Source organism: Loxodonta africana, chromosome 1 (assembly GCF_030014295.1).
Source record: "Loxodonta africana isolate mLoxAfr1 chromosome 1, mLoxAfr1.hap2, whole genome shotgun sequence".
NCBI lineage: Eukaryota > Metazoa > Chordata > Mammalia > Proboscidea > Elephantidae > Loxodonta > Loxodonta africana.
In genome coordinates this window covers 147426135-147443032 of record NC_087342.1, presented here as the reverse complement: position 1 = coordinate 147443032, position 16898 = coordinate 147426135, and the positions used below count along the sequence as shown (strand labels likewise).

At 42.4% G+C, this 16898-nt stretch overlaps 1 protein-coding gene across 1 annotated transcript in view; it reads right to left on the bottom strand.

Moving 5' to 3' along the window:
- NT5E (5'-nucleotidase ecto) overlaps window positions 1–16898 on the bottom strand; it is a 46459-nt gene that overhangs the window by 12059 nt on the left and 17502 nt on the right. Inside the window, exon 3 of the mRNA XM_064288785.1 lies at window positions 12143–12331. Within this exon, the coding sequence (XP_064144855.1) occupies window positions 12143–12331 (189 nt within the window). The remainder of the gene's footprint in view (window positions 1–12142; window positions 12332–16898) is intronic.

Sequence of the window (16898 nt, the reverse complement as noted above, 5' to 3'; positions counted from 1 at the left end):
CCAGCACTTCACAAGCAGAAAATAGCTGCTGACAGCCTTAATTTATTTATCATTCTCTTGTTCCCTCTGGGAGAAAAAAGAAAACATTCTGGTAAATTTACTTTTTACAAAGAGTGCCCCCCTTGAGATCCAGTGAGAGGGTTATCCTGTCTGCATTTGCAGTGTGAGCTGTGCTGCCTCCGGAACACCCTCCGGATGCTGACCGTGACAGAGATGATCTGATGCACTGCAGAGTAGCGGGGAAGGTTAACACTCCAATCATCCTCCTTTCGTTTGGGCCCGTCCTCCTTTGGGCAAGTCTGGAGCATGGTGTTTACTTCAGGGGACTAGGGTATGTGACAGCCCCCTCCCACCCTCTCAGCTGGGGAGGTTTGGGAGGGTGGTTTCTCCTGAGCCCAGCTGCTTGGGAAGGTGCAGTTCTGCAGATGTCCACAAGATGGCGCAGAACAACTCCTGCCCCCCGCCCCCCGCCACCCGCAATCCAGGTGGAAGAAATGCTAATTAGATGCAGAAGCCTGGAGATTCCTGGAAACCTAAGAGAACGGGAAGCCTGATCTTTTTTTTTTTTTTTTTTAGCCCATGTTATTCTGCCTTCCATAGAAATATCCGCATTTAAAAAGAATGTAGAATTTAGGAACATGTTGATTTGGTCAAACGCCTCATCAGATCAACCAGCATTCTGCAGACAGGAGCTAGCAATCCCAGCGTCCTGGATTCACTTTCGATGTGGTCGTACTAACTTTCTCCTTTTCTGAAACAAAACGTGAGTTATCTGCATCTTAACAAACTACATCAGGAACAAGGAGGATCCTTTTGATGTGGCTGATGCAATGGCAGGTCTGGTTTGACTAATCACTGCCTCCTGCAGGCTGCGCTTCCCGCTCCCCATAGCTCACAACCCCAGAAAACCACCAGCAGAGGAAGCAATCCAGGGCTTCACATTTTCCACACTACCCAGCCAAAGATGCTCATGACCAAAATATTCCCTTCACACAGACCCACACATCTGCTTTAGAAACTCAACTTGTCATCTCAGCAAGAAGAAATCATTTACCAGAACGCTATTCCAGTCATCTGTCATATACACAATCCAGGACACAAAACCAGAGAAGCCGTGGAGTTGTGGACTGGTATGCAGAGTTAGTGAACAGGGCATTTCCCAGCACAGTGCGGACACCTGAGGGACCTAACAGCCCCTTGCCTGGGAGCTCTGGCCGCAGCAGTCCTTAGAATAAGGTGGTCACAAATGTGGGCATGGGCAACTGCCCTCCCAGTGGCTAGAAGAGGCCAAGAGGACAGACCACGTGGCAACAGAGGTGCTAGGGAGCAGGCCTTTGAAGTGGTTTTCAGCTGGTTGAATTCTAGAATATTTTAAAGCTGTTCATGCTATGGTTTTAATGTATATGGGACTGGCTTAAGAGCTTCTGAACTGGGGCCTTTACTAAAATGACTGAGTAAAAATAATTGGTAATTAGCTGTTTTTGTTAGCTGCCTTCTAGTCGGTTCTGACTCGTAGTGACCTTATGTATAACAGAAAGAAACGCTGCCCAGTTCTGAGGCATCTGCATGATCGTTGGTATGTTTGACTCCATTGTTGGCGCTATGTGTCAATCCATCTCATTGAAGGTTTTTTTAGTTTTCACTAACTCTACCAAACAGGATGTTGACTGGGAAACATTTGCTTTGTAAATGTGATTGGTCTTTCCCGATGATATGTCTAAAGTAAGCTAGTCGAAGTCTCACCGTGCCTGCTTCTAGGGAGCATACTGGTTGTATTTCTTCTAAGATGGATTTGTTCTTCAAATTGATAATTAGCGTATTTCAAATCACTGCTTATAGGGGACTTGCGTCTCTCTTTGGAATTGCTTGGAAGTGCTTGATCTCACCAGATGCTGCTTTTATTTGTCTGCTTCTCTGTATCTCCTCAGCCATGGCCACAGTCTTGGGCGCCACTATCTTGCCTCTGGGTTTCTACAAGAGCCTCCTAACTGGCCTTTTCAGGCCTGTTTCTAATCCAGTCTCCACTTGGCAGCCTGAGTGATCTTTGTAAACGTAAATATGATTATGTTACTCTGGGTTTTAAATTATTTCCTTAGAAAAAAAGAAATGTTTAACATGAATATCATAGCCTATGAGACCTACACAATCTGGCCCTTTCTTTCCTCACCAGCTCCATCTAGAACACCCACCCTGCACTTCAGCAATCTTAGCCTCTTTCCATTCCCAGACCACACCCATCTGGCATACCGATAAAAAAATTTTGGAGTCAAAGGCCTACATGTGAGTTATTTACATCTTTCTGCTTCAGTTTATTTATCTATGAAGGAGAGAAAATAATAATACCTATCTTACAGGGTTGTTGGGAGAACTTGTTTTTTTAATATTTTATTATGTTTTGGGTCAAAGTTTACAAAGCATATGTTCCCAATCAAAAATTTATACACAGATTTCTTTGTAACATTGGTTGCAATCCCTTCAATGTGTCAGCACTGTCTCCACTTCTACCCTGGGTTCCCCATTTCCACTCACCCAGCTTTCCTGCCCCTTCCTGCCTTCTGAACTTTGGTTTTCAGCAAATGCTACCCTTTTGGTCTCATATATTTTAATGTTCTGAGGAGCTCATTCCTCACTGGTGTTATTGCTTGCTCTATAGGCCTGCCTATTGTTTGGCTAAAAGATGATCTCCGGAATGGGTTCAGTTCCAAGTTTGAAGGGTACCTATGGGCCATAGTCTTGGGGGTTCCACCAGTCTCTATCAGACCAGTAAGTCTGGTCTTTTCTTTTTGTGTGTGTGAATTTGAATTTTGTTCTACACTCTTCTCCAACTCTGTCTGGGACCCTCTATTGTGATTCTGATCAGAGCCGTTGGTAGTGGTAACTGGGCACCATCTAGCTCTTCTGGTCTCAGGCTAGAGGAGGCTGTGGTCCGTTAGTCCTTTGGACTAATTGTTTCCTCCAGTCTTCAGTTTTCTTCACTCTTCCTTGCTCCAGACCGGGAGAGACTAATAGTTGTATCTTTGATGGCCACTTGCAAGCTTTTAAGACCCCAGTCAAGTCACTACTCACCAAAACAGACATAGACTTGTCTTTATGGATTGTTATGCCAGTTGATCTAGATGTCCCCCGAGACTATGGTTTGTTGTGAGAATTTTAACAAATGAAGCCTGACTTGAGGTAAGTGCTCAGTAAAGATTAACTATAGAGTCCCTGGGTGGTTAACACACTCAGCTGCTAGCCTAAAGGTTGATGGTTTGATTCCACCCAGTGGTGCCTCAAAAGATAGGTCTAGTGATCTACTACAGAAAAAATCAACCATTGAAAACCCTGTGCAGCACAATTGTACTCTAACACACATAGGTCACCATGAGTCAGAATCTACTCAATACCAACTGGTTCTTATTATTTACCAAGTTGATTTCTGGGTGTCCTTCTGATCTTAACCAAATGTCAGTTCCTCTGGGGAACATTCACTGATAACTCCTTAGATTTGGTCAGATTCTTCTATTCTGTTTTCATAGCATCTTATACTTCTCCCTTCTAACAGGCTTTGTCGTTATTTATTTATATAATTATTTATTTACGTGCATATTTATACTGTAAAAAAAATCTGGTCATGGTCAATATCCATTTCAAGATAGTAAGTTCTATGAGGGCAGCAGATGCTGTGTCTCTACGGTTTGCCCAGCATAGTTGTAGGTGCTCAATAAATGTTTGTTGACTGAATAGATTTCACTAGCTTAGCAAACACTTTTCCATAGTAGACCATACAAGATTTTTATGCTTCCTCTGAGGTGGAACCCATGCGTATGAGGCAAACATTGCCTCTGCGCCAACCCCCCCAACCCCCCAATTTGCCTCAATTCAATGTATCCAACTAATGGAGCTCAGTGGGAGCCAGTGAAGTGAAATCTCGGCAGGGATTTGGAAGTCTAGAGAATGGTTTTTGGTTAGTCAGTTTTAATCTGGTTTTGTGACCTTCAGAAAGACATTTAGCCTGTGTGGTGGGGCCTACATTTATCTTCTAAATTTGCAAAAGAAGAGATCTGGTTAACGGTGGTTTTCTTTCTTTTTTTTTAAGCTATGAGCATCTTTTGTACAAATGAAATTTGTCATGCAATGGAAGCCATAAAGCATGAAAGCCAAGTTGTTTGGTTGAAGCTGGGGTTGAGGGCTGGAGCCTAGCCCTTAGTCCCTGCCACAAGGAGCTCTTCACAGCACAGTGTGGAAATCACTGGCCTAGATGTCCTCTGGGGCGCTTCTGAAGAGGAAAGGCCAGTCAGGCACTTCTGCTACCTGTAGTATAGAATGCGCTCCAGGCATTTAAAGGGAGGGGGGTGCTTTCCCTCATCACAGCCTAGTCAAGAGGTGTTCAGTAACCTGAGGGCAATTCACTGTCTCTTCAGCCCTCTCTGTACCAAAGCATGTTTCACCCCTTGATCACGTCTCCATCAGGGAAGTCAAAGGGCCATGTCATACTATCCATGCTCAGACTCTGTCACTGTTTTGTACATACTTCTACTTACTGCTCACATTCTTGCTCTTGGCAATTCTGTGACAATTGCGAAGCCTAAAAGAGATTAAGAGCCTTTAAGTAATACCAAGAGCAGGCTCAAGACCCTCATGAAATCCATCCCTGGCTGTCTGTATTCAAGCCTGACTGGCTGGGGAAAACCTGTAGGATGGGAATAGGTTCACATTCATTTGCTCATTCAACAAATATTTACAGAACTCCAACGGGTGCCCAGCTTTTGGATCTCCACTGTCCAGCAGGGCTGGGCCTATTTTCTTTGCTTCATCTTTATAAGGCCAGGAGAGGTTGCTCAATGGAGACAGAGCAGGGAAAGGTAACATTCTTCCAGCTTTCTGTCACCCTCTTAGCTTCAAAAAGAATCTGGCCATTCCCATGGTTCAATATCTTTTCAGATACCAGATTTCCCACTCACTTTTTACATTTTGGAACAGGTGTCTATACAATAAATGAAAAAAAAAATCAAGACAGCCATCCTCTGGTTCTATCACTGCAGCCTATGAAAAGGCAGAGTACGAGGAAAATGGGAGGAAGGCAAGGGAAAGAAGAGGAAGAATAGAAAGAAAGGGAGAGACAGAGGTATATTGAGACTGATTTTCACCTTAACATGACCATTATGTAGCTCTGTTTACTAACGATGCTCTTTTGGGTAGTAATAACTGTATTTCTTTACCTTAAAAGGAGGTAAATGGGACCGTAAATTACATAAACCAGAGATACTAAACTTGAGAATCTGAACTAAATTCATGCATGACCAGTGTATCTTCCTACCTTTAAAAGATAAGAAATAAAGAATTGGGTGGCTTGACCAAAGCACCCCGGCTATGTTCCACTCAGTTCACTTGCTCTCAGTTTATACATTTCCCCCAGGCCTAGCAACACGTACAGTTTCGGATTCACGACTGCTAATCTCTTAGAGAACTTCCAAAAATATTCTGTCATGATTTGGAACCACGGCTGGTCTTCCATTCCTAATGATCTCCATGTTCTCTTAAATAAGCTTATTTAAAACCTGTAGTCCATATTCCATTGCTGACTAGCATGACTGGAATGAATGGTTTCTTGTGGGAATCAGCCATTAAGACTGCTCGATGAGTACAGACACTCAGCATTGCCTGCTAGAGATGGCACTCTGGGAACACCTTCCCCAGTTAAATTCTTATTTTCTCTAAAAAAGTATATCTTCTTTTTTTATTTGACAAAAAGATTTATAATTGTTCACATTAACGATAATGGTTAAGTTTGTAAAGGTTTACAGAGGCTTTTGAAAAGTTTATTATAAAAGTAAAACATTACAGAGTACTTGGACAATGGAGAAGAAAAAAAAAAATCCATAATCCTCCTGCCCTTTGCCAATGACAATATAACCAGTTGCTGTCAAGTCAATTCTGACTCATGGTGACCTCATGAGTGTCAGAGTAGACTTGTGCTCCATAAGGTTTTCAAAAGTCTGATTTTTTGGAAATAGATTGCCAGGGCTTTCTTCCCAGGTCCCTATGGGTGGCCTCAAACCTCCAACCTTTCAGTTAGCAGCCAAGCTTGTTAACTGTTTGTACCACGCAGCAACTCAATGGCCATTATAATTTCTGTGAATTTAAAAAAGATATACCTGTATGCATAGCAAGGAAAAGGAAATTGGTGCAGAATACATTTTATCGAGAAGACTACTTTCTGTTTAGCAAAACACTGTGAAAGGACAAGCATCCAACAGGAAAATGAGGAGTGCTGTCTTATTGTAATGCTGGTTGTGACGCCCCCATCCTTCTCCCCACCTCAAAAGTGAGGTAAGGCACAACTATTGGGGAAGATCTGCTCCCTGACAAGGACCAGGTAGGTGGATGCAGAAAGAGAGAGTGCTTAATTGTTTTGCATAAAAATAATGGGCGAAATATTGAGGTTCACAGGCAGCCTTGGAGAAAAGGGGTGGAGATAAGAGTAAAGAACACCAAAGCGGGAGAAGGCATCCACTGAGGGAGAAAGACAACCTGTGAGAAATTCCCTGTGGTGGGGATGGCCAAGGGCTGTGAAGACAGGGTTTCATTCTAGCTTGCAGTTTGGGCTGGGCTGTGCTGTGGCCGGCTCCCCTGTGCTGACAGGCAAACTTCAAAGAAAACTGCCTTGTATGGGCAAAATTTGTGGGGATCAAGAAAGGAGGTCACTTTTCCATACTTCGGTGTATTATGTATGGAGAATATACATGGAATGCTTTGAAAAAGGCAAGACTAGAAGAGGCTGCGAATTCAACAGAAGCAAAAAGTAGGAGCAAGGTGACTAGAAAAATATAGGACTCCAGGGAATTATCAGTTCTGGGGGGCAGAGGGTGAGAAGAACCCCAGTGTTTCCCAAGTTTTATGTAATAAAGATCCATTTTATTTATTAAAGGAAGGAGTCATCCCATAAGTTGGCTTGAGGATTTGTGACTCTCAGGTAATTACAGCCTGGATAATATGTTTTTATGAAGTTTTAAAGAAAATATTTTGTGTCCATCCCCTTTTCATTTAATCTTATATCATATGCATTTTCCTATACTGCGGGATATCAGAGAACTGAGTATTTATTTTGGACCTACTATGTTTTTTTTTTTATGTTTTAGGTCCCAGTTCCATTCATACAATACCTTAGTCCCCAGGAGAACTTTACAAGGTAGGTGTATCACTATAACCATTTTTTTAAGGTAAGAAAGTTGAAGCACAGAGAGTTTAAATACCTTACCCAAGGTCTGACGGTCAGGGAGGAACCTGGGTCTGTCAGAGACCAAAGCCCTTTCCATAACCCCATGCCGCTCTCCAGTCAGTCACAGAAATGAGACCCTCTGCACAAGACCATCAAGCGGCAAAATAAAAGAAACAAAAACTTCAGTTCCGAAGATGAGATTTGTACCTTGAGGTATGTTGGGCTTATGATTATCAATAGTTGGCCACCAACTTTCCTGTCAAATGAACTGGACTGTGCTTTTTGTTTTAAAATTGTGATATATATAGATATATACACATATATATACACAAAACTGTTAGCAATTCAACAATTTTTACGTGTATAATTCAGTGTGGACTGTGTTTCATAGTCATTCTTTTTAGATTTTGGTTTTGGGTAGACCTACTTCATCCCGGAAGGCAATTTCTTGAGATGGAGCTTACATTGACCAGTGTTATGTGGCTACAAAAATCACCACCCAGAAGTTTCTGGCTTTGCTCCCTAAAGGAGGCTGGTGCTAGGACCGGGGCATGGCTACAAGTTGATGGAAAGGACCCAAAGAGTGAATGACCACTGGGACAAGTAGTCCCTTGGGTAGCCACACTGAAGAAAATGAAGGGCCATCATCTTTGAAGCTACCAGCCATAAGTCTGCCCCTGGGCTGATTCTCTCGGCTCAGTTAGTACACAGACATCCAGCAGTCCTTATCTAATGCCCAAAGGAAATGCGCTTCCTTGGAGAGTATTTCCCTGTCCTGTGCATGAGGTAAATAATAAGACCTTATTTGTGCTCTAAAAGGACAAGATTAACTAAACTATAAGGGTGAAAATTAATGGAGAGATGAACCATACTGCAAACAACAACAAAGTCTCGGCCTCCCTCACTTGTAACGAAGCAGGGATGCATCCTCCAGTCAGACTGTGCCACCTGCAGCAACGTGAAGAAATGTCAGGTTCATCAGGTCTGTCTTATCTATAATTACACTGGGAGCAGAAAAAGCACGGTGTAATCCAGGTACTTTGTAAAAGTTTTCTTTCAGTTGTGCGTGTTTGTGTGTGTATGTATGTGCGTGTGGCACCTGGTGCACAATGTCTTTCTCACTATGAATCATAGTGAAAAAGGTTTGAAACCACTACTCTCAAGAATGAGAGGGTGAGAGAGATATCTAGCTCCCACCATGTCCTAGGGTTCTGACACTGCCTCAGAAAAAAAGCTAAGAAAAGCCTGTGGGGAAGGGTTTTTCACAGGTCTTATCCACAGAGCTGAGACACAAGTGGACTAAGAACAGCTAAAGTACAGGACCTTGTTTTGAGGCACTTTACCTACAACCATTCATTACATATATTAAGTCACAAGGAGCCTTTGTAGTATGTACTATTGTTACCACCCTCGTTCTACAGCCGAGGGCATCAGGCATACACAGGGTAAGTCACTTGCCCAGGATCTCACTGCTAGTTAGTGGTAAAGCCAGTTGGGCTCCAGAGTCTTACCAGTGCTGTTCACAATGCCCTGCTCCAATGGAATTTTTTCTGGGTCTTGAGTAAGGGGCCCCTCCGTCCATTTAATGATCCTAGAGTTACTCAAGTGGCTCTCAGAAGTTTGACTGCAACGTTACAAGCACTAAGAAAGTTCACTTCACTGTTCAGTATACACCATCATCATCCCCATCACACTTATATATTGCCTGCTGTGTGCCCAGAGCTGTCCTCTCTACTTTAGATTTTTTCTTTCCATGAAACAATATTTATCTTTCCTATGAGCAATGATTTTCTCTTTTTATGAGCAGTGAGGTTGCCATGAGTCAGAATTGACTAGACAGCAACTAACAACAACATGAGTAATGTAGGTCCCTGTTCTATTTCAGACTACTCTGTTTTTAAAAAAAAAAAACCTACTGGTCATCATAACCTACTAAATTGATTTCAAAACCCACTAACGGTGGAACTGAGTTTGAAATTATTCTTTAGCCTGGGTGTACAAAAAGGCAAATTACTTGCTAAGGAAGAGAATTAGCACATATAAACATTGGCATTATTTCCTTCAGTGAAAGCCAGCTCCACCTTGTGAAATATTTCAACAGAGGGAGGGAGGAATGAAGGAAGGGAGAGAGAAGGGAGGAGACAGAGAGGGAGGGAGGAGACAGAGAGGGAGGGAGGAAGTGAGGGAGAGGGAGAAGAAGGGAGGAACGTGCATGCAGTATGTGCTCAGGCACTAGGGCACGCATGCGCATGCAAGAGCTTGCTAATTCCAGGGGCTAAGTGGCTTCTAGGACACTTAGTGGTCCTAGTGTACAGTAGAGTCAGGACTTGAACCCAGAGTTATCTGGCTTCTTGTGCTATCTGTGCAACCTACAAATCAAATTTTGTCATCGTGAGCTGTAAACACCTATGTACGTTACTTTGTTTATGCTTAAAAAATCTTATGACATGTTGTTTTTTGAAATAGCCTATTTATGTTGAATTTTGGTTCGGACTTAGTAATCTTTTTCTTTTTTTTTTTTTTTAATTTTTATTGAGCTTCAAGTGAACGTTTACAAATTAAGTCAGTCTGCTACATATAAGTTTATATACACCTTACTCCATACTCCCACTTGCTCTCTCCCTAATGAGTCAGCCCTTCTAGTCTCTCCTTTTGTGACAATTTTGCCAGCTTCCAACCCTCTCTACTCTCCCAACCCCCCTCCAGACAGGAGATGCCAACACAGTCTCAAGTGTCCACCTGATACAAATAGCTCACTCTTCATCAGCATCTCTCTCCTACCCACTGTGCAGTCCCTTCCATGTCTGATGAGTTGTCTTCGGGAATGGTTCCTGTCCTGGGCCAACAGAAGGTTTGAGGACCATGACTGCCGGAATTCCTCTAGTCTCAGTCAGACCATTAAGTATGGTCTTTTTGTGAGAATTTGGGGTCTGCATCCCACTGATCTCCTGCTTCCTCAGGGGTTCTCTGTTGTGCTCCGCGTCAGGGCAGTCATCGGTTGCGGCCGGGCACCAACTAGTTCTTCTGGTCTCAGGATGATGTAAGTCTCTGGTTCATGTGGCCCTTTCTGCCTCTTGGGCTCTTAGTTATCGTGTGACCTTGGTGTTCTTCATTCTCCTTTGATCCTGGTGGGTTGAGACCAATTGATGCTTCTTAGATGGCCACTTGTTAGCATTTAAGACCCCAGACGCCACATTTCAAAGTGGGATGCAGAAGGTTTTCATAATAGAATTATTTTGCCAATTGACTTAGAAGTCCCCTTAAACCATGGTCCCCAAACCCCCGGCCTTGCTCCGCTGACCTTTAAAGCATTCAGTTTATCCCAGAAACTTCTTTGCTTTTGGTCCAGTCCAGTTGAGCTGATCTTCCATGTATTGAGTATTGTCCTTCCCTTCACCTAAAGTAGTTCTTATCTACTAACTAATCAGTAAAAAACCCTCTCCCTCCCTCCCTCCCTCCCCGCCTCGTAACCACAAAAGTATGTGTTCTTCTCAGTTTATACTATTTCTCAAGATCTTATAATAGTGGTCTTATACAATATTTGTCCTTTTGCCTCTGACTAATTTCACTCAGCATAATGCCTTCCAGGTTCCTCCATGTTATGAAATGTTTCACAGATTCGTCACTGTTCTTTATCGATGCGTAGTATTCCAGTGTGTGAATATACCACAACTTATTTAACCATTCATCCGTTGATGGACACCTTGGTTGCTTCCAGCTTTTTGCTATTGTAAACAGAGCTGCAATAAACATGGGTGTGCACATATCTGTTTGTGTGAAGGCTCTTATTTCTCTAGGGTATATTCCAAGGAGTGGGATTTCTGGGTTGTATGGTAGTTCTATTTCTAACTGTTTAAGATAACGCCAGATGGATTTCCAAAGTGGTTGTACCATTTTACATTCCCACCAGCAGTGTATAAGAGTTCCAATCCCTCCGCAGCCTCTCCAACATTTATTATTTTGTGTTTTTTGGATTAATGCCAGCCTTGTTGGTGTGAGATGGAATCTCATCGTAGTTTTAATTTGCATTTCTCTAATGGCTAATGATCGAGAGCATTTTCTCATGTATCTGTTAGCTGCCTGAATATCTTCTTTAGTGAAGTGCGTGTTCATATCCTTTGCCCACTTCTTGATTGGGTTGTTTGTCTTTTTGTGGTTGAGTTTTGACAGAATCATATAGATTTTAGAGATCAGGCGCTGGTTAGAGATGTCATAGCTGAAAATTCTTTCCCAGTCTGTAGGTGGTCTTTTTACTCTTTCGGTGAAGTCTTTAGATGAGCATAGGTGTTTGATTTTTAGGAGCTCCCAGTTATCTGGTTTTTCTTCGTCATTTTTGGTAATGTTTTGTATTCTGTTTATGCCTTGTATTAGGGCTCCTAACATTGTCCCTATTTTTTCTTCCATGCTCTTTATCGTTTTAGTCTTTATGTTTAGGTCTTTGATCCATCTTTTTTTATATATGCTTTATACCTAATATTTATCTATGTATCTATATCTACATATTTAGAAAAAACAAAACCAAACCAGTTGCCATCAATTCAGTTCTGATTCATGATGACCCCATGTGTTTCAGAGTAGAACTGCATTCCATAGAGTTTTCAAAGGCTGTGATCTTTTGGAAGTAGACTGCCAGATCTTTCTTACAAGGTGCCTCTGGGAGGATCTGAATCGCCAACCTTTTGGTTAGTAGCTGAATGCTTAACCATTTGCGCCACCCAGGAAATCCACATATATTTATAATATATAAAAATTAGTAAAATTTACTTATAATTATGAAATCAATAAATTATTCTTAGTAATGTCTTCTTGAGTAAGATTTGTACATGTTGCCATTCAGCATATATTAAATAGCAGTAAAAATAACAACAGTTACTAAGGCAAAAAAGGACAAAGCAAGCTTTGCAGAGGTCGCAGGCCACATAGCCCTAACAAAAAAATTACCTGTATAAAGAAACGTGTTGGAGTGTCCTCCCACCACCACATCCACGCCCTTCACTTTCTGAGCGATGAGTTTATCCATTTCAAAGCCAGAGTGTCCCAGTGCAATAATCTTGTTCACATTTAGAGTTTTTAGCTTATCTACTTCAGGTTGCAATGTAGTGATTTCGTCTTCAAATACTAAATTCTTTCCTAAGAACGAATTAAATAAAATGGACATTTATTAGCATTATTTATTATTATATTATGGGGTAGTTCTACTCTGTCCTATAGGGTCGCTATGAGTCGGAATTGACTCGACGGCACTGGGTTTTTGGGTTTATTATTATATTGCTTAAATACATTCTAACATACCAAGCATAAACACCCTAATTTACTAAGGCTCTTAAATTACTTAAACTAATATATATTTGCAAATTAAGCACAAAACCCCTACAAAACCAAATAAAATTCAAATCAATATCAGAGTTACAGTCACTTAATGCTGCATTAATTTTATGTTGTGGATGATATTATTTTGCCTAAAGTGAATTTCAAGCAATGATAAGGCTTCAGATCTGGATTTGTTTTTAACCTGTTTTTGTATTTAGACTTCCATAAGACCAGTGCAGAAAATGCCTGAGCATCGAACATACCGTATAGAACAGTATTGGCAACTATAAGGTGTTGTTTGTAAGCTTAGGATCACCAGTCTTCAAACTTAACAAAACTCTGCCAGCAAGTCCTCTAGAGTGCCACTTTTAACATGCCAGTTGATAACTTTGTCCTGTTCACTTGAAGATAATGTTAACATTAGGGCATTATTGAAATATGCATTAAATACGCGTCTAATCTACATATTGCTGGAACTGGAAGTATGAACGGTCTTCACTATCTGCTTACTCCTTGACTTAGTGGTAACAAACCATCCCCTGCTGGTACAGACAGGTGAGTCTGACTGCACTGCCCCATGCAGCTAGACGGCCAGTTTCTCCCACTGTCTCTGTAGCCAAACCTCAGCAAGCCTGAGACCTTATGGCTTTTATTGGCACAGAGGTGGCTGCAAACCCAGACAGAAACACTGCCCTGCCGTCGTGTCCAGGGCTCTGCCTGGTACAGGGGAGTCCTCCAGATGATCCAGGCTTCCTTGTGCTGATTTCTAAAAACCATCATTAAAATAAAAACACCTCCTCCCAAATTAATGTCCTCTCATGAAGAACTTTCAAATACTCAGGAGCCTGGGAACCCTAGGTTGAAAAGTATTCACCCCTCCAAAGACCAATAAGATTGTTAAAAACACATACCCTTGTTACACTGTGATGTGTAGGAGCCTCTATATGTGCTTCGAGCGCCCTGGGTAGCACTTGCTGCTAAGCACTTGACTGCTAAGCAATTCGAACCCACCCAGAGGCGTCTCAGAAGACAGGCCTGGATATCTGCTTCCCAAAGGCCATAGCCTTGAAAACCTATGGAGCAGTTCTACTCTCCGCACATGGGCTTGCCATGAGTCGGAATTGACCCAATGGCAACTAACAACAACAACAAAATATATGCTTCATTGGGGGAACTCTGGAGCCTTTAACATCAGTCAACTTCACATGTGCACACTGGTCATGAAAGATAAACAATGTAACTGACGTCATAGCCTGGAAGGCCCCACACTGATGGCCTGAAAATTAGAAGCTCACATGCTTTGTGTTGGGGCTGCAGTGTTTTTGGCAACTTGTAGGCAACATTTACAAATCAGGAGTTGTGACAGCTTTGCCATTGTCGCCATGAGAACACCAAGAATAATGTGGCTCCCTGGTTGCCTCTAGGTGCCATGTCACCTTTTCTATGTGCCTTTCCCTGACTATCCCTTTAAAACAAAAGGGTGTTGTATGGCCACACTTGCAATTCCCTCCTCCTGCTTAATTTTTCTCCATAGCACCTGAGACATTCTGACACACCAAATATCTCACTTATTATTTACTCCCTCACTAAACATGTAAGTTCTCATGGGCAGGGATTTTTTGGGCCAGTATTCCTGGTGCCTGGAACAGTGCCCAGTATGTAAACAGGCACTAAACAGAATCAATGAATGAGAAATGCCAGGACTTTCAGATAATGCTACCATCCTCTGCTTTGGTTTGGCTGACAAGAAAGAATAGAAAAGTTCAGAGAAATGCCTCCCAGGACAAAGGGATGCATTCTCCCAACATGTCAAAGACTGGGTATCACATACATGGAAAGCCCTGAGATGAATTTCAGGATTTCAAAAGGGGAGTTATGTTCCAAGAATTTTATTGCCTAACTAAAATAAATCAAAGATTCCCAGGCCACCAGGACTGAAGCAATTAGGCTGGATTTGGGGCCAGAGATCTGTAGGAAGTACTCTGGTTGCCAAATCTTTGTCTTAGAAGAGGCTGGTATCCCCACAAAAATCTTGTCCCACCCTTTCCCAATCTACCCCACATCAGTCACTGCACAATCCAGTCCATGATTCCTGGAAGCTGCTGGCAAGAGCAGCTCTAATGAGGTTGCTCTAATGAGGGTGCTCTCAGAGTCCCAGACAGGGGACAGGGTAGTCTGATGTCGAGTCTCTATGTCTCTCTACCAACAACCTTCCTCACTTCCTACCTTATTGTTGGTAATTATTAAATGAGGGATGAAGCTTCTTTCCAAATCATGCCTCAACTCTTCAGCGAAACGTTCAGGAGGTCCTACACTCAAGTCCCAACCCAACTCTCCAGCTTTCTCTACTCATAACCTGTGTGGCCGCCACACCTTCTTGCTCTCCTGAACTCATTCCACTAGAATGGACTGAGGACTTACCATATGCTGGGTACTGTGCACAGATAGTCAAGGTCCCTCCACTTGTCGAGCTTACATTCTAGCATGTGACTGTGGGCTCACTTCTGGAATGCCCTTTGTTTCAAGATGCTTTACATCTTGAGGGGACTAAGGATGCTCTCCACCAAGTCTACCTGATCCCAGGCCAATCAGCCCTCCTTTCACCCAACTCCCCCTTCCTCCTCAAGCTCCCTCCCAAATCACTGACTTTATTACTTCTACAGCACTCAATCACATTTGATCTTAAAGGAACTAAAAAGAACAGCAAATAAAATATAAATTATGGTGACAGTATTAGCTTTTGAATTTGCTAATAAGCATTTATTCAGTTTTTCAACAAACTGGCATCTTTACCTAAAGATCGTAAGGTGGCCTCTATATTAGGTTCCAGACATTCAGTGAGGGAAGACCTAGCCTCTGACCTCAGGCAGCTCAGGCCAGTGTGGGAAGCTGAGAGTAAGGGACAAATGCAATACACCAGTGTGGCCATGCTCAGGGAGGGTGTGAGCTGGGGGCACTGGTGACTCAGAGCAGGGGAGCCCAACCCACTGGGGGAGCAGATGGCAAGGGTGGCAGAGGCTGGGTGGTGGTGCTTCCACCCTTTGCAGATAAGCCTCCAAGAGCCCAAAGAAGAAGCACCCCGTTAGCTCCTGGGAAGGTTTGATCATCCAGAGCCCTGCTGTGCGCAGGAGAAGGGACAAGGGCCACAGTCAAGCTGGACAGGCTGGAGAAGGCCAGCCTCAGACTTTCCAGTTAGGTCCTTCTGGTGTGATCACATCCCTTTTAGTCAGAAAAGTACTTCCAGAACATTTCAAAAGCCAGCAACTCCTGGGTGCCCACAACCACCCTCTGCCCCATAATAACAGCTGTGTCACACAGTTTACAAAGGCATGATCACCCATGCGGCAGATGTCTACTTGCCACCTCAGGTACTGTCAATCCCCACCCACACAGTGGAGAGGGGAAAGGCCTTACTCCAGCCCTGCCTCCCTCCTTGGCTCCTTTTTCAACAGATGACCTTTTTTGTTGTGATTTCCAGTGGCCTAACCCTATTTTTTAACAACAACAATAACAAATACACTAATTTTCCAACTTTTAAATAATCATACATCCTTTATTTGTTCATTCTTAATGAAAACCCTTGTTTCTGGGTAATGCTAGCTCCTACCTTCTCTTTTTTCTTCAAATATGAAAAGAAAATTAATTTGGATAATTTAGAGAAACCTCATTTTTATTCTCACTGCCCAAGTGTTCCAGTAAAATTATTTCAATAATAGTTGCTCAAAAATGTTCCCTGAAAGATTATATATATCTTAATATAGTTGTTGGGTGCCATCGAGTTGATTCCGACTCATAGTTACCTAATGTGACAAGAGTTGAACTGCCCCATAAGGTTTTCAAGACTGTAATCTTTATGGGAGCTGATCAACAGGTCTTCTCCCCCAAGAACGGCTGGTGGGTTTGAACAGCCGACCTTTGGTTTGCTTAATCACTGCGCCACATAACACACATATGTATATATGTACAAAAAAGCTCTATATAAAATGACATACACATCTTAAAACCATTTAAGAGTATATACGTATTTCCTAGAAAGATTTTAAGATCTAACGAAGTGATTAAAACAACAGGAGATAAATAATGGAAGGGAAAAAGGAGCATTAACCAGAGCACATAATGTTTGTACTAGAAAATGGAAGATAAGGGAAGCTACTTAATTGAAGTAAGGCCCTAGCTCTGGGCTTCTGGCTCCACAGGAAGAAAGGCAGATATGTGACTCTCACCCTCCACTGCTGCTTAACGTTGGATGTGAATGGCTTTCAGTTCCAATTTAAGATGCAGGACAACGGAAATGAAAAAAAAAAAAAGAGAGAGAGATAATGTTTATGTGTACAAAGATGCTCATTGAACAGAAGAGCAAAAGTCTATAAGAAGCAACTTAAAACTA